Source organism: Coregonus clupeaformis, chromosome 14 (assembly GCF_020615455.1).
Source record: "Coregonus clupeaformis isolate EN_2021a chromosome 14, ASM2061545v1, whole genome shotgun sequence".
Classification (NCBI taxonomy): Eukaryota; Metazoa; Chordata; class Actinopteri; order Salmoniformes; family Salmonidae; genus Coregonus; species Coregonus clupeaformis.
In genome coordinates, this window is record NC_059205.1 from 5428296 (window position 1) to 5446369 (window position 18074).

Consider the following 18074-nt stretch of genomic DNA (forward strand, 5'->3'; position numbering starts at 1 on the left):
TTCAACCTCTCTTTCGTAACGTCTGAGATCCCCAGAGATTGGAAAGCTGCCGCGGTCATCCCCCCTCTTCAAAGGGGGGTGACTCTAGATCCAAACTGTTACAGACCCATATCCATCCTGCCCTGCCTTTCAAAAGTTTTTGAAAGCCAAGTTAACAAACAGATCACCGACCATTTCGAATCCCACCGTACCTTCTCCGCTATGCAATCCGGTTTCCGAGCTGGTCATGGGTGCACTTCAGCCACGCTCAAGGTCCTAAACGATATTATAACCGCGATCGATAATAGACAGTACTGTGCAGCCGTTTTCATTGACCTGGCCAAGGCTTTCGACTCTGTCAACCACCGCATTCTTATTGGCAGATCGGAGGGCCTGTTGTCTGGACCTATGGCAGTCTCTATGGGGGTGCCACAGGGTTCAATTCTTGGGCCGACTCTTTTCTCTGTGTATATCAATGACGTCGCTCTTGCTGCTGGTGACTCTCAGATCCACCTCTACGCAGACGACACCATTTTGTATATATCTGGCCCTTCATTGGACACTGTGTTAACAAACCTCCAAACGAGCTTCAATGCCATACAACACTCCTTCAGTAGCCTCCAACTGCTCTTAAACACTAGTAAAACTAAATGCATGCTCTTCAACCGAACGCTGCTTGCACCCGCCCACCCGACTAGAATCACTACTCTCGACGGGTCTGACCTAGAGTATGTGGACAACTACAAATACCTAGGTGTCTGGTTAGACTGTAAACTCTCCTTCCAGACTCACATTAAGAATCTCCAATCCAAAGTTAAATCTAGAATCGGTTTCCTATTTCGCAACAAAGCCTCCTTCACTCATGCTGCCAAACATGCCCTCGTAAAACTGACTATCCTACCGATCCTTGACTTCGGCGATGTCATTTACAAAATAGCCTCCAACACTCTACTCAGCAAATTGGATGTAGTCTATCACAGTGCCATCCGTTTTGTCTCCAAAGCCCCATATACTACCCACCACTGTGACCTGTACGCTCTTGTTGGCTGGTCCTCACTACATATTCGTTGCCAAACCCACTGGCTCCAGGCCATCTATAAATCACTGCTAGGCAAATCCCCGCCTTATCTTAGCTCATTGGTCACCATAGCAACACATAGTATGCGCTCCAGCAGGTATATCTCACTGGTCATCCCCAAAGCCAACACCTCCTTTGGCCGCCATTCCTTCCAGTTCTCTGCTGCCAATGACTGGAACAAATTGCAAAAATCTCTGAAGCTGGAGACACTTATCTCCCTCACTAACTTTAAGCATCAGTTGTCAGAGCACCTTACCGATCACTGCACCTGTACACAGCCCATCTGAAATTAGCCCGCCCAACTACCTCATCCCTATATTGTTATTTATTTTGCTCATTTGTACCCCAGTATCTCTATTTGCACATCATCTCTTGCACATCTATCATTCCAGTGTTAATACTAATTGTAATTATTTTGCACTATAGCCTATTTATTGCCTTACCTCCATAACTTGCTACATTTGCACACACTGTATATATATTTATTTCTGTTGTATTTTTGACTTTGTTTTGTTTTACCCCATATGTAACTCTGTGTTGTTGTTTTTAATCGCACTGCTTTGCTTTATCTTGGCCAGGTCGCAGTTGTAAATGAGAACTTGTTTTCAACTGGCTTACCTGGTTAAATAAAGGTGAAATAAAATAAATAAAAAAAGTGTACCTATGATAAAAATTACAGACCTCTACATGCTTTGTAAGTAGGAAAACCTGCAAAATCGGCAGTGTATCAAATACTTGTTCACCCCACTGTACATGCCCATCTGAAGTTTGCCAATGAACATCTGAATGATTCAAAGGAGAACTGGGTGAAAGTGTTGTGGTCAGATGAGACCAATATCGAGCTCTTTGGCATCAACTCAACTCGCCGTGTTTGGAGGAGGAGGAATGCTGCCTATGACCCCAAGAACACCTTCCCCACCGTCAAACATGGAGGTGGAAACATTATGCTTTGGGGGTGTTTTTCTGCTAAGGGGACAGGACAACTTCACCGCATCAAAGGGACGATGGACGGGGCCATGTACCGTCAAATCTTGGGTGAGAACCTCCTTCCCTCAGCCAGGGCATTGAAAATGGGTCGTGGATGGGTATTCCAGCATGACAATGACCCAAAACACACGGCCAAGGCAACAAAGGAGTGGCTCAAGAAGAGGCACATTAAGGTCCTGGAGTGGCCTAGCCAGTCTCCAGACCTTAATCCCATAGAAAATCTGTGGAGGGAGCTGAAGGTTCGAGTTGCCAAACGTCAGCCTCGAAACCTTAATGACTTGGAGAAGATCTGCAAAGAGGAGTGGGACAAAATCCCTCCTGAGATGTATGCAAACCTGGTGGCCAACTACAAGAAACGTCTGACCTCTGTGATTGCCAACAAGGGTTTTGCCACCAAGTACTAAGTCATGTTTTGCAGAGGGGTCAAATACTTATTTCCCTCATTAAAATGCAAATCAATTCATAACATTTTTGACATGCGTTTTTTGTTGTTATTCAGTCTCTCACTGTTCAAATAAACCTACCATTAAAATTATAGACTGATCATATCTTTGTCAGTGGGCAAACGTACAAAATCAGCAGGGGATCAAATACTTTTTTCCCCTCACTGTAATTGTCTGCATCATTTCCAATCCCCCCTAACCCTACCACCCCTCACCTAATTGGAGTAAACTAATGGACAACAATTCATAGGCTTCTACTTCCAGCCTATGCATACTAGATACATTTTACGGACAGTATATTTTACATTAGTTATCTTGTTTGTTTTTAGTCCCAGCCTTCAGCTACCCTCAACCCCTCCCATCAATCTCTGAAGACCATCCATTTTTTTTTTCTAGCTGCCATATATTTTCCCACTGTGCTGTGATGTTTCACAAAGCCTTTCTATTCTCATAGTTTAGAGATTGTAAATTAAAGATAAACCTTTTTGCTAAGAGTTATTATATTATTGATCGACTTTTCAAATCACCCAGCAGTTAGCTCCAAGTAAATGTTGCAATTTTTCAGCCATTCCTGACCAAAACAAGCTACATATAAATACATATACAGTGGGAAAAAAGTATTTAGTCAGCCACCAATTGTGCAAGTTCTCCCACTTAAAAAGATGAGAGAGGCCTGTAATTTTCATCATAGGTACACGTCAACTATGACAGACAAATTGAGAAAAAGAATTCCAGAATTTATTTGCAAATTATGGTGGAAAATAAGTATTTGGTCACCTACAAACAAGCAAGATTTCAGGCTCTCACAGACCTGTAACTTCTTCTTTTAAGAGGCTCCTCTGTCCTCCACTCGTTACCTGTATTAATGGCACCTGTTTGAACTTGTTATCAGTATAAAAGACACCTGTCCACAACCTCAAACAGTCACACTCCAAACTCCACTATGGCCAAGACCAAAGAGCTGTCAAAGGACACCAGAAACAAAATTGTAGACCTGCACCCGGCTGGGAAGACTGAATCTGCAATAGGTAAGCAGCTTGGTTTGAAGAAATCAACTGTGGGAGCAATTATTAGGAAATGGAAGACATACAAGACCACTGATAATCTCCCTCGATCTGGGGGCTCCACGCAAGATCTCACCCCGTGGGGTCAAAATGATCACAAGAACGGTGAGCAAAAATCCCAGAACCACACGGGGGACCTAGTGAATGACCTGCAGAGAGCTGGGACCAAAGTAACAAAGCCTACCATCAGTAACACACTACGCCGCCAGGGACTCAAATCCTGCAGTGCCAGACGTGTCCCCCTGCTTAAGCCAGTACATGTCCAGGCCCGTCTGAAGTTTGCTAGAGTGCATTTGGATGATCCAGAAGAGGATTGGGAGAATGTCATATGGTCAGATGAAACCAAAATAGAACTTTTTAGTAAAAACTCAACTCGTCGTGTTTGGAGGACAAAGAATGCCGAGTTGCATCCAAAGAACACCATACCTACTGTGAAGCATGGGGGTAGAAATATCATGCTTTGGGGCTGTTTTTCTGCAAAGGGACCAGGATGACTGATCCGTGTAAAGGAAAGAATGAATGGGGCCATGTATCGTGAGATTTTGAGTGAAAACCTCCTTCCATCAGCAAGGGAATTGAAGATGAAACGTGGCTGGGTCTTTCAGCATGACAATGATCCCAAACACACCGCCCGGGCAACGAAGGAGTGGCTTCGTAAGAAGCATTTCAAGGTCCTGGAGTGGCCTAGCCAGTCTCCAGATCTCAACCCCATAGAAAATCTTTGGAGGGAGTTGAAAGTCCGTGTTGCCCAGCGACAGCCCCAAAACATCACTGCTCTAGAGGAGATCTGCATGGAGGAATGGGCCAAAATACCAGCAACAGTGTGTGAAATGTTTGACCTGTGTCATTGCCAACAAAGGGTATATAACAAAGTATTGAGAAACTTTTGTTATTGACCAAATACTTATTTTCCACCATAATTTGCAAATAAATTCATAATAAATCCTACAATGTGATTTTCTGGAGAAAAAATATCTATTTTTGTCTGTCATAGTTGACGTGTACCTATAATGAAAATTACAGGCCTCTCTCATCTTTTTAAGTGGGAGAACTTGCACAATTGGTGGCTGACTAAATACTTTTTTTCCCCACTGTATGGCCAGTACCAAAACAAGTGATCTAATGATTCTGTGTCTTTGCAGCAAAATCTGCAGAGTTGGGATGGTTGTATCCCCTATATGGATGGGGAGCGTCGCTGCACAGCTATTTTCAGGTCTCTCCAGAGATGTTAGATCGGGTTCAAGTCCGGGCTCTGGCTGGGCCACTCAAGGACATTCAGAGACTTGTCCTGAAGCCACTCCTGTGTTGTCTTGGCTGTGTCCTTAGGTTCGTTGTCCAGTTGTAAGGTGAACCATCGTCCCCAGTCTGAGGTCCTGAGTGCTCTGGAGCAGGTTTTCATCAAGGATCTCTCTGTACTATGCTTCGTTCATCTTTCCCTCGATTCTGAATAGTCTCCCAGTCCCTCCGCTGAAAAACATCCCCACAGCATGATGCTGCCACAACCATGCTTCACCGTAGGGATGGTGCCAGGTTTACTCCAGGCGTGACGCTTGGCATTCAGGCCAAAGTGTTAAATCTTGGTTTCATCAGACCAGAGAATCTTGTTTCTCATGGTCTGAGAGTCTTTAGGTGCCTTTTGACAAACTCCAAGCGGGCTGTCATGGGCCTTTTATTGAGGAGTGGCTTCCGTCTGGCCACTCTACCATAAAGGCCTAATTGGTGGTGCTGCAGAGATGGTTGTCCTTCTGGAAGGTTCTCCCATCTCCACAGAGGAACTCTAGAGCTCTGTCAGAGTGACCATCAGGTTTTTGGTCACCTCCCTGACCAAGGCCCTTCTCCCCCGATTGCTCAGTTTGGCCGGGCGGCCAGCTCTAGGAAGAGTCTTGGTGGTTCCAAACTTCTTCCATTTAAGAATCATGGAGGTCACTGTGTTCTTGGGGACCTTCAATGCTGCAGAAATGTTTTGGTACCCTTCCCCCAGATCTGTGCCTCGACACAATAATGTCTCGGAGCTCTACGGACAATTCCTTTGACCTCATGGCTTGGGTTTTGCTCTGACATGCACTGTCAACTATGGGACCTTATATAGACAGGTGTGTGCCTTTCCAAATCATTTTTTATTTAATTTGTTCTGTCATTTTAGCAGACGCTCTTATCCAGAGCGACTTACAGTTAGTGAGTGTATACATAATATATATATATTTTTTTTTCATACTGGCCCCCCGTGGGAATCGAACGCCATGCTCTACCAACTGAGCTACATCCCTGCCAGCCATTCCCTACCCTACCCTGGATGACGCTGGGCCAATTGTGCGCCGCCCCATGGGTCTCCCGGTCACGGCCAGCTACGACAGAGCCTGGATTTGAACCAGGATCTCTAGTGGCACAGCTAGCACTGCGATGCAGTGCCTTAGACCACTGCGCCACTCAAGTTGTAGAAACATCTCAAGGATGATCAATGGAAACAGGATTTCTTCTCCCCTTTCCACTTGCCTCTTGCATTTTTGCGGTAATGCTGCAATCAGTTGGTTGTAATTTTGGATAGAGCAGACATTTCCATATATTTTTGTTAACTGCATGTGTGACATAAATCCACCAGTCCTATTTATGATATCAAATACAAAGATGATACAATTTTTTTATTTAAAAAAAATCAATTATACTGAACAAAAATATAAAATAAACTCAACATGGAAAGTGTTAGTTCCATGTTTCATGAGCTGAAATAAAATATCCCAGAAATGTTCCATACGCACAAAAAGCTTATTTCTCTCAGATTTTGTGCACAAATTTGTTTACGTCCCTGTTAGTGAGCATTTCTCCTTTGCCAAGATAATCCATCCACCTTACAGGTGTGGCATATCAAGAAGCTGATTAAACAGCATGATCATTACACAGGTGCACCTTGTGCTGGGGACAATTAAAGGCCACTCTAAAATGTTTTGTCACACAACACAATGCCACAGATGTCTCAAGTTTTGAGGAAGCGTGCAATTGGCATGCTGACTGCAGGAATGTCCAGAGAATTGAATGTTAATTTCTCTACCATAAGCCGCCTCAACATCATTTCAGGGAATTTGGCAGTACGTCCAACCGGCCTCACAACCACAGACCATGTTTATGGCGTCGTGTGGGCGAGCGGTTTGCTGGTGTCAACGTTGTGAACAGAGTGCCCCATGGTGGCGGTGGGGTTATGGCATGGGCAGACGTAAGCTGCGGACAACGAACACAATTGCATTTTATCGATGGCAATTTGAATGCACAGAGATACCGTGACGAGCTCCTGAGGCCTTGTCATGCCATTCATCCGCCACCAGCACCTCATGTTTCAGCATGATAATGCACAGCTCCATGTTGCAAGGATCTGTACACAATTCCTGGAACCTTAAATTGTCCCAGTACTTCCATGGCCTGCATATTCACCAGACATGTCACCCATTGATCATGTTTGGGATGCTCTGGATCGACGTGTACGACAGCGTGTTCCAGTTCCCGCCAATAATGAGCAACTTCGCACAGCAATTGAAGAGGAGTGGGACAACGTTCCACAGGCCACAATCAACAGCCTGATCAACTCTTAACGAATCAGATGTGTCGTGCTGCATGAGGCAAATGGTGGTCACACCAGATACTGACTGGTTTTCTGAGCCACGCCTCTACCTTTTTTTAAAGGGGTCTGTGACCAACAGATGCATATCTGTATTTCCAGTGATGTGAAATCCATAGATTAGGTCCTAATGAATTCATTTCAATTGACTGATTTCCTTATATGAACTGTAACTCAGTAAAATCGTTGAAAATGTTGCGTTAATATTTTTGTTCAGTGTAATATATTGGAGTTCAACCATAATATTTGTTCTGATATTTGTTCTGTCTTTTCTGGTGGATTAAACTGATATTGCAACCAGCTTTCTATTGCTTGTTTTAAAATAGCGATATTTTGGAGATGATTTCCTTTTCAAAACTGAATGTGAGAGGTTGTAATCTGAATGAAGGGAAAAAAGGCCATTCTAGAACACAGGGTGAGCCATTCTTACTAATCTGCTAGAGAACCAGTTTGGATTTAACTATAGTTTTTGTATGACTGAAGCCTTTAGGGAGAGGTCTAATGCTTTAATATTTAATAATTTCTGCCCTCCGAATTCATATTCATATGTTTAATTTTGTCTGGCTTGCCTTTCGAAATAAAGTGGGATCATTTTTTGCTCATATAATTTTAAAAAGTCATTAGGTGCAGGCAGTGCCATAAGTACATCGGTAAACAGGGATATTACTAAAGAGTTAATCATGGTGATTTTTCCACAATAGACAGGTGTTGTCCTTTCCAAGGTAGCAAAACCTTATCTAATTTGGGTAACTTTCTATTAAAATGTATTGTAGTGAGATCATTTCTTTCTTTCGAAATATGAATACCAAGTATGTCTACTTCACCGTCGGATCATTTTATTGGTCAACTGCACGGTAATGTAAAAGTTGTATTTTTTTGTGATCCAAGACATAATATGCACCATCAGTTTTTATCCAGAGAGGTTAGAAAAATGATCTAGGTCCTTTATGAGGCTGTGCATGGATCCAAATTGCGGATTTAAAAGAAAACATGAATCGGCAGCGTACAATGACGCCTTTGTTTTTAAGGCCTGGATTTCTAATCCCTTGATATTATTGTTGGATCTGATTTGAATAGCTAACATTTCAATGGCCACAATAAATAGATATGCCGATAGTGGACACGCATTTGGTTTTTGTTGTCCTAGGCTACCTGGCTAAAATGCTTGCTCGCTAGCCTAACTTCCTTTCATGGCCAACGATACGCCAGGCCAGCTAGTTAACATTAGCCTAACGTTACTACATCTAGCTACATGTTGAACTTCCATCCTCTCAGGCCAGGGGCAGAATGTATGAATTTATGGTTGGATCAGAATCGCCGTTATAATCATTGGCCAGTACGGAGAATTAAGTAAAACCACAAGTCCAAATCCTTATCTCCATCCGTGGCTAATTTAGGAAATTGACAATTTTAGATAGCTAGCTAGCTAGCCACAGGAGGACAACAACACAACGAGATGCAACAATTCAATTTCTGTCAATGATGTTTGGCTTCTAACGTGATGTGATTGGTGTGAAGCCAAATCCAAACTGGCTTCCCTTGACACTTTTCCTTGGTGAGCCAGGACCATTCACAGCTGAGCTCACTCAGTTTAGCTCAATGCTGATTGGCTATTATTTTATTTATTTTCTATCAGGGAAGCCAAATGCTCACTGGCCTCCCTTGTATTCAATGCTACGGGCGGCAACAATGTCATCCTCTTTTTGACCAGACAGCATAGATGGACTACACATACAGAGACAGCGGGACGCTGTTTCGTTCGCTTGGCTGCTTTTTCCAGTGAGATACATTCAGCCTCTTGTGAATTGAAGGACATGTATGAAACACAGAGAGATGAAAGATAAGCTATTTTATATGTTGTTTTTTTTCTTGGTCATTTCGTTGGTGAAGCCTGGCTTCCATGAATCCATGACACTGGGTAGGATCCCCTGAGGCCCATCCATAACGCCAGCCCTGACAACCATTATTTCATTGTACTGCAGATTTCATGCATTTTAACAGAAGTACAATTTTCTAAGGGTATCCTGTATTGTTGTGCATGTTTATCTTACATGCTGGTAGCCTAGAGACATAGGTTATGGAAGTGAATGTGCACTTTTCAATTGGGTGGACTGCAACTATGAAAAACCCTGCTATAGCCTTTAGTAAAAGAAAAAGCATTTATAGCATCAGAGATTATCTAAATTAGGGACCATCTCTGATAGCTATAGGACCGCAAAGACTGTCACAAATGTTGGCTTTTAATGACCTAGTAAATTCATTGACTTGGAGGTGAAATATATCACATTTATTTTTCTTTTTTTATGTATATTTATAACATTTCCCCCCCCCCCCATCTCTCACTTGTGGATATGAATCACCTCACTAATATTGGCTTGGGGATACGGCTATGCATGATACATGAAATCAGTTGCTTTACAGATACGCCACAGATGCGCCATTTGGGCTCTGGTGAGTCCAGTCGCCCATTTATGCAGTGATCAGATTACTCACACTCCGAAGAGTGCTCTTCCAAGGTGAGCCGCATGATCAAACAGCCTCCATCCCATAATGAGCCCCGCTGCATCCATGGCAACGATAGCTTTCAAGGCCTAGAAAAGAGCAATGGGCGGTAAGACGCTGCATCCCACAACCATACAGACGACACACAACATATGTTTATACACACATTAAATTACAATGAATTGACGTGTTGAGTGCAGATGAACTCTACGCTCTGTTGTTACCCCCTGGTCTTTCATACAGACACTTTATTGGTCTCCTGTTTCCCTCAGTGAATATGAATGGAATGTTGTTACCACTGCTTGGCTTGAGGTGTTCGTACACAGGCACCCATGCCACAAACACACACATCACATCACTCACGTTGCCTGCAGTGAAGCTGACCATGGGCAGGAGGATGATGCCCAGTTTGGCCTCTGGCATTTTGGTGCAGACCGCCGCCAGGACCGTCATGATGGCCCCTGACTGGAAGTCAAATCACAGGAAGTGATATCACAGCCAGGATCAGGAAGTGACATCAGAGCCAGGACCGACCACAGTAATAAAACAGAGGAGACGTGAGTAATGCTGATCGTCACTTAACCACCAACTCCTATTTTGTCATGCAATAATCATAACAATAATGTAATCATGTGTGTATGTTTCCTGGTTTAAAGAAATCACAGTATGATATTCTTTGGTCCTACAGTAATGAACAAGTGGACAGTATTGTAAAGTAAAGTGTACCACAATGGGGTGTGAGGACTCTTACCGCCCCAAGCGAGGGATGCAGGCGTCCCGTGGCGGTCTTACACACGTAGCTCACCATAGTGGAGATCACGCCTGACAATGTAGAGAGATGAGGGTCAGCAGCAGTCTCTTAAAATAACCAAACACATACAGTGGTGTGAAAAAGTGTTTGCCCCCTTCCTGATTTCTTATGTCACACTTAAATGTTTTAGATCAAACAAATTTAAATATTAGTCAAAGATAACACACTCCAAAGTCTTCATTTTGTTTTTCTTCAGCCATTCAGAAGTGGACTTGCTGGTGTGTTTTGGATCATTGTCCTGCTGCAGAACCCAAGTTCGCTTCAGCTTGAGGTCTCGAACATATGGCCGGACATTCTCCTTCGGGATTTTTTGGTAGACAGCAGAATGAATGGTTCCATTTATCACACAAAGTCTTCCAGGTCCTGAAGCAGCAAAACAGGCCCAGACCATCACACTACCACCACCATATTTTACTGTTGGTATGATGTTCTTTTTCTGAAATGCAGTGTTACTTTTACGGCAGATGTAATGGGACACACACCTTCCAAAAAGTTCAACTTTTGTCTCGTCAGTCCACAGAGTATTTTCCCAAAGGTCTTGGGGATCATCAAGATGTTTTCTGGCAAAAATGAGACAAGCCTTAATGTTATTTTTTGCTCAGCAGTGGTTTTCGTCTTGGAACTCTGCCATGCAGACCATTTTTGCACAGTCTCTTTCTTATGGTGGAGTCATGAACACTGACCTTAACTGAGGCAAGTGAGGCCTGCAGCTCTTTGGATGTTGTTGTGGGGTCTTTTGTGACCTCTTGGATGAGTCGTCGCTGCGCTCTTGGGGTAATTTTGGTCGGCCGGCCACTCCTGGGAAGGTTCACCACTGTTCCATGTTTTCGCCATTTGTGGATAATGGCTCTCACTGTGGTTCGCTGGAGTCCCAAAGCTTTAGAAATGGCTTTATAACCTTTTCCAGACTGATGGATCTCAATTACTTTCTTTCTCATTTGTTCCTGAATTTCTTTGGATCTCTGCATGATGTCTAGCTTGTGAGGATTTTTTGGTCTACTTCACTTTGTCAGGCAGGTCCTATTTAAGTGATTCCTTGATTGAGAACAGGTGTGGCAGTAATCAGGCCTGGGTGTGGCTAGAGGAATTGAACTCAGGTGTGATAAACCACAGTTGAGTTGTGTTACAACAGGGGGGCAAACACTTTTTCACACAGGGCCATGTAGGTTTGGATTTTGTTTTCCCTTAATAATAACAACCTTCATTTCAAAACTGCATTTTGTGTTTACTTGTGTTATCTTTGACTAATATTTAAATTTGTTTGATGATCTGAAACATTTAAGTGTGACAAACATGCAAACAAATAACAAATCAGGAAGGGGGCAAACACTTATTCACACCACTGTATACACTCAAACACAAGGCACACACACACGCACGCAAATTGACATCACATCACACACACACACACCCCAGCCACACACACACACACCCCAGCCACAAACACACACACACACACACACACACACACACACTATGTAGGCTGGTACCAGCAGAGAGGTAGACAGCGAGGAACTGCTCCTTCCCCAGGAGAGAGACGATGCTGGAGGAGAAGGTCCACAGGACATACATGTTGGCTGCCATGTGGATTATAGAGTAATGGCTGAAGGTGGAGAGGAGCATGGGAAGGCACCGCGTCTCTGGGAGGAATAGGAAGGGACAAGCGTGAGTCTTACCATTGAGCAAAATGAAAATGGAGGTTAACTGTATTTTCTGCTCAGATCTGCTCTATCTCTCCAGGAAAATGTGGCCCTTGACTTGTGTTGATAATGCAGGGTTTCAGACAGAATCACGGGGGAACTATACGGAGGAGGGAGTGTGACTATTAAAACAAATTAATGTAGAGTTGGGAGGGATTTCTAACAGACCAAAAATAACTACATTATTCAGTGTCATTGAAATGACCCTACGGACCACCACCACACTCACAAAGAGATACAGTACTTACTGGAGGCTGGGTTGGCAGTAAAGTACTTGAGCATGGATCGTTGCATAGAGGGTATTCGCCAACAGCAGAGCACCACAGCATTGACCGCTATGATCCCTATGACAGAGAGATGGAGAGATGGGAACAAAGGGTTAGAAGGACAGGATATTAAGAAGGTAGCTAACAGAGAAAGGACCACATCTGGACAGAGAGAACACTTCCAGATATAGCTAGTAGACTGTATAATGCAAGCATAGGGTCATGTTTGGTAGGCATGAAATGTAAGAAAACGATGTCCAACGTTTATTATCTGAACATGTCTAATAAGAAACGCTCATTATCATTTTTTCGTCCTAAGCTGTGACCCTAATGAACACAACTTTAATTCCATGGTATGATGCAACTAATTCTCAACTCAAGCTTTGAACATTTTATGCCTTTGCTGGTCGTAAGGCAGCCTCTCTATCTCGTTGACCGTAATACCCTCTCAATTCGTTGTGCAAGCTTTTGTTCCATCCCAGCTCTAACACACTACAAATCAACTAATCATGGCCTTTAAATTTCCACAATAGACCACTTTAAAATGAGGCATGTTAGAGCTTGGCTGGAACAACATCTGAAGCACACTGTGGTCCTTCCGGGCCATAGTTGCCCATTCCTCCCCGTCATCCATCACCCTTTCGGGGATACCTTACCAGTGGCCATCTGCTGACCCTCGGTCAGGCTGTTCCAGAAATCATCCACAAACGACATGAGCAGGATGACCTGTTTCTGGAAGTCTGTTAGCTGGTTCCACCAGTTGTGCCAGTGTGTCATGTCTTGTGATGCCTAGGATCCAAATACAGAGGAGACACACAGGTGTCATTTTCAGTGTTCGTACAGACAGTGGCAAGTCAAATTCAAGGACTTTCAAATACTTTTTTGAGCACTAATATTTATTTTCAAGGACCATCAATTTGTAATAGTTCCGATTATGCAATTGTTTCTAGTCGCCAACAGATGGCAGTATATCGCCACAACCTCATATACATGTTATTTTTTTAGAACCTACTATTCATCACTTCCTTACAAGTTCTACTCAATAACAGTGGTGGAAAACGTACCCAATTGTTAGATACCTTAACAGAAAATGACTCAAGTAAAAGTGAAAGTCACCCAGTAAAATACTACTTGAGTAAAAGTATTTGGTTTTACATATACTTAAGTATCAAAATTAAATGTCATTGCAAAATTATACTTTTATCAAAAGTATAAATAATTTCAAATTCCTTATATTATGCAAATCAGACTGCACGATTTTCTTGTTTTTTTTTTAATTTACAGATAGCCAGGGGCACACTCCAACACTCAGACATCATTTACAAACGAAGCATGTGTTTAGGGAGTCCACCAGATCAGAGGCAGAAGGGAAGTTCTCTTGATTAGTGTGTGAATTGGACAATTTTCCTGTCCTGCTAAGCATTAAAACACTTTGAAGTTTGTGGAAATGTGAAATTAATGTAGGAGAATATAACACATTAGATTTGGTAAAAGAGAATACAAACAAAAAAACATGCGTTTTTTATTTAATTTATTTTTTCATCATTGAAATGCAAGAGAAAGGCCACAATATAATACTGCAGTTTAGGCACAATTTAGATTTTGGCCACTAGATGGCAGCAGGGTGTGTGCAAAGTTTCAGATTGGTCCAGCGAAGCGTTGCAATACATTTACATTTATGTCATTTAGCAGACGCTCTTATCCAGAGCGACTTACAAATTGGTGCATTCACCCTATAACCAGTGGGATAACCACCTTTTTTTTTTTTAAGAGGGGGGGGGGTAGAAGGATTACTTTATCCTATCCCAGGTATTCCTTAAAGAGGTGGGGTTTCAAATGTCTCCGGAAGGTGGTGAGTGACTCCGCTGTCCTGGCGTCGTGAGGGAGCTTGTTCCACCATTGGGGTGCCAGAGCAGCGAACAGTTTTGACTGGGCTGAGCGGGAACTATGCTTCCGCAGAGGAAGGGGAGCCAGCAGGCCAGAGGTGGATGAACGCAATGCCCTCGTTTGGGTGTAGGGACTGATCAGAGCCTGAAGGTACGGAGGTGCCGTTCCCCTCACAGCTCCATAGGCAAGCACCATGGTCTTGTAACAGATGCGAGCTTCAACTGGAAGCCAGTGGAGTGTGCGGAGGAGCGGGGTGACGTGAGAGAACATGGGAAGGTTGAACACCAGACGGGCTGCGGCATTCTGGATGAGTTGTAGGGGTTTAATGGCACAGGCAGGGAGCCCAGCCAACAGCGAGTTGCAGTAATCCAGACGGGAGATGACAAGTGCCTGGATTAGGACCTGTGCCGCTTCCTGTGTAATAGGCAATACTTGACTATTTTGTATCAAGTCCACCCAAATGTGCCGAACTGTTCAATTGATACATTTTCAAGTACATAACTATAGAGAACATACAAAAATATTATGGTAATACAAAATGTAAGTTTACACACTCCAAGGAATGTCATACATGATGGATCATTAGCTTATACACTAACTTTCACACATCTAGATGGCCGGGCGGGGTGGGTGTGGAGCCAGAGACAGCAGGAGTTCAAGCTGTAGAACCCAGTTCCTACATTTGAATATAAAAATGGATTTTATCAAACAAAACTACACTACATTTTATCTCTGGGACCCTTAGGATGACAAATCAGAGCAAGATTACTGAATGTAAGTACATTATTTACCTTCAGAGGTGAATGTATCAAACCAGTTTTGTTGTTGTGCACTCTCCTCAAACAAATAGTATGGTATTTTTGTAATGATGTCATGTCATAGTATTGTGAGGACTGAGGTAGAGTTACGAGATAATTGGTTTGGGGCCATGAAGTCTACATTCCTTATGTCAAAGGAGATTAGTGATGTTTATGGTAGTATGATTGATGGACATGATATAATGACCTGGGGCAAAGGGTAATAACAACAGAGAAAGGGAGTGCTATGATGGTTGCCAGATGTATGTGAAAGGAAGGATAACCAAGAGTATAAAGGAGGTGAGATTTGTGTGTGTGGGCAGTTCAACTGACAAAGGGCAGAGCTATGTCCGTTTGTTAGATGAACCCACAAGCTCGTGATCCAATAAATACTTGGTATAAAATCTCCACACAGTGTCTAAGTAAATTCTTGCATCTTGAACTTCTCAATACCAGAAACTCATCATTACAGATAGCTACTGTAAAATTGGACAGTGCAGTTAGATTAACAAGAATTTAAGCTTTCTGCCCATATAAGACATGTCTATGTCCTGGAAAGTTTGCTGTTACTTACAACAGTCATGCTAATCACATTAGCGCACGTTAGCTCAACCGTCCCGTATACGGGACACCGATCCAGTAGAGGTTAACAAAAGGTGAGTAAACGACGTTTACCCTCCACTACATCCCTGGATGGGTCTGGCAAAACCCATTCATAAACATCAATATCCTGCCAGGCAGGATTGAATCTAGATTTGCCCGGCAGATTAGCTATCGATGTGATGTTTGGCGGCACCTAATCAGTCAGTTCTGTACCTGCCTGGTTGAATGGCAGTGTGGGTGGGTGGAATGAGCGAGCTCGCCTGGCAACCCAACCAGAGTGCGAAACACGTGAGGAAATAAAACTCAGTAGTCTGCCTGGAAATTAATTTGCAAAACCACTACATTTTTCCTAATATTTTTCATATTAACATATTTGATCATTTTCTGTTCTCCTCTTTTAATTCAAGTACTTTTCAAGTACCAACTTGAGAAAATGTCAGCTTTTCAAGGTATTCCAGTACTTGAATTTCAGAGTGCCAAATTCAAGCACCTTGTGCAAACCCTGCAATCTGTCACTCTTAGCGAGATGGAAGCATGTCTCTATCAGCCTCTATGGAGTACTTGTAGTGTTAATAATGGGGTGTATTGTCATACAGTGATGAGCCCTCCTGCCTATCAAGATGTATTTCACTTAATGATAAACGCAATAAAATAAGGAAAGAGACATACAGATGACAAAAACAAAAAAAACATCTCCATCATACCCTTACCTTTCCGTTTTTCTCCACCTCAGCCTCGTCCCTGGCCGTCTGCACTCGTGACTTCAAAGACTCGTATTGCAAGATGGCCGCCGCACCAAAGGAGCACCCTGTAAACTAACATGGAGTCAGACAAGCTTACCTTCCTTTTCCTTGGACTGCCCACCGTGCAGCTTTGTCCACTGGATGAACATGTACTTGTAAGTTACTCTTTAAAGACATTGAGTTGCATGTTATATAGGTTTCGCTATGCTGAATATGAACTATGAATACACAATGAATACACAATGAATACATATGAATAAACGCATGAAAAGCACTATAGAACGGTGACTTCCCATATCACAATGTTTTGGGAATTTAAAAAAAAAGCTTTCTTGGTAGAACCTACCCCTATTGTGAACATAAGGGGTTTGAACAGCTTCCCCGTACGCCTGGGGGCCGCGCCAGGGGGTGGGGGTCCTGTTTTAGGGGTCACCGCTTTCCGAGCCACCACCGCGTCGCCAGCCTCAGAGGGCGGAGGGCCTGTTTCTCCCGGGAAGCCCCGGTCCCTCCTCCATGTCTCCGGTTTCCTCGCTTCCTTACGGAAACCACACCTCTGCTGGGGGTGGAGGGTGAACCTGTAGAAGGGCACACAGGAAGACAGCTTTGGTTGGAAACAGATGACACATGTAGATCTCCAGATAATTGCGGATGTTTTCATGAATCTTTTCCTTGGTTTCATTCAGATGAGTAGGTCATTGGAGAGTTAGCTCTGATGTAAATGCAGAGCTAATTTGCGCAGCTGATTGAACGTTGACGAAATGGGTTTTGCAGGAATACTGTCTCTCATTGTACTTCAGGTCTCTACTATAGATGCACCCTTGACCTTAACACTGGCCACGCCCCCCTGTTTAGTAAGTTCCTGGCAGCCACAATGCGATGTACGTCAAGACCTAGGGAAGATTTCAATAGAGAGAAATAGTAATGGTGTCTTTTTGTAGGCACTAATAACTCTGCCATGGTTTGTTGGACAAAGCCTATGGAGAAATGAATGGCGTTTTTTGAGGGGTTTTTGGATAAACACTGAGAATAATGTCTGTGGTAAAACGAGTAATGTCTGTGGTAGACACAGGCTTAGGAGAATTAATGCGTTTTGTTCTATGACAATCTTCATCAGCTAATATCACTTTTTGTGAATTCTGAAGCATTTATGTAATGAAAACAAGCACATAAAGCACAAATTCTTCATAATTCATAAAGGTCATGTTAACTGACTGATATCTCATAGAACAAAACGCATAACATCTCCTAAGCCTGTGTTAACCTCCAACCTTTTTTTCAGCGTTTATCCCAAAACATTTTCCCCCATAGGGATGGCTGAACGAACCAGAGGTAACTAATTACCGGGTTTTAGGACTTCAAGCTGGCGAGCTCTATAGGAGGTGCATAAAGATGGCGGCCCACATACACTTACCACTAATTCCTTGTTTTGCCAAGTTCGCCATATTGTACATTGCTCTCCGTTACTCTTCTTTTTGCAGGAATACTATATCTCATTGTACTTCAGGTTCATGTCAGATTTTCAAGGTATTCCTGTGGAGCATGTATTGCTACAGTGTGGGCAGTATCAGAGGGAAAGAGAGAGGCTGATATCTAGTTTGAGGGTGAAG

General features: G+C 43.1%; 1 protein-coding gene across 1 annotated transcript; it reads right to left on the bottom strand.

The window, feature by feature from the left end:
* Positions 1-9632: 9632 nt before the first annotated feature.
* Positions 9633-17039, bottom strand: LOC123492367 (presenilins-associated rhomboid-like protein, mitochondrial). The gene is made up of 8 exons (XM_045224877.1): positions 16814-17039; positions 16435-16539; positions 13094-13226; positions 12420-12515; positions 11962-12111; positions 10412-10482; positions 10024-10125; positions 9633-9749 (listed from the first exon to the last, which is right to left on the bottom strand). Exons 1-8 carry the CDS (start codon positions 16826-16828, stop codon positions 9648-9650), a joined length of 774 nt encoding a protein of 257 aa, XP_045080812.1. The 5' UTR covers positions 16829-17039; the 3' UTR covers positions 9633-9647.
* Positions 17040-18074: the final 1035 nt, after the last annotated feature.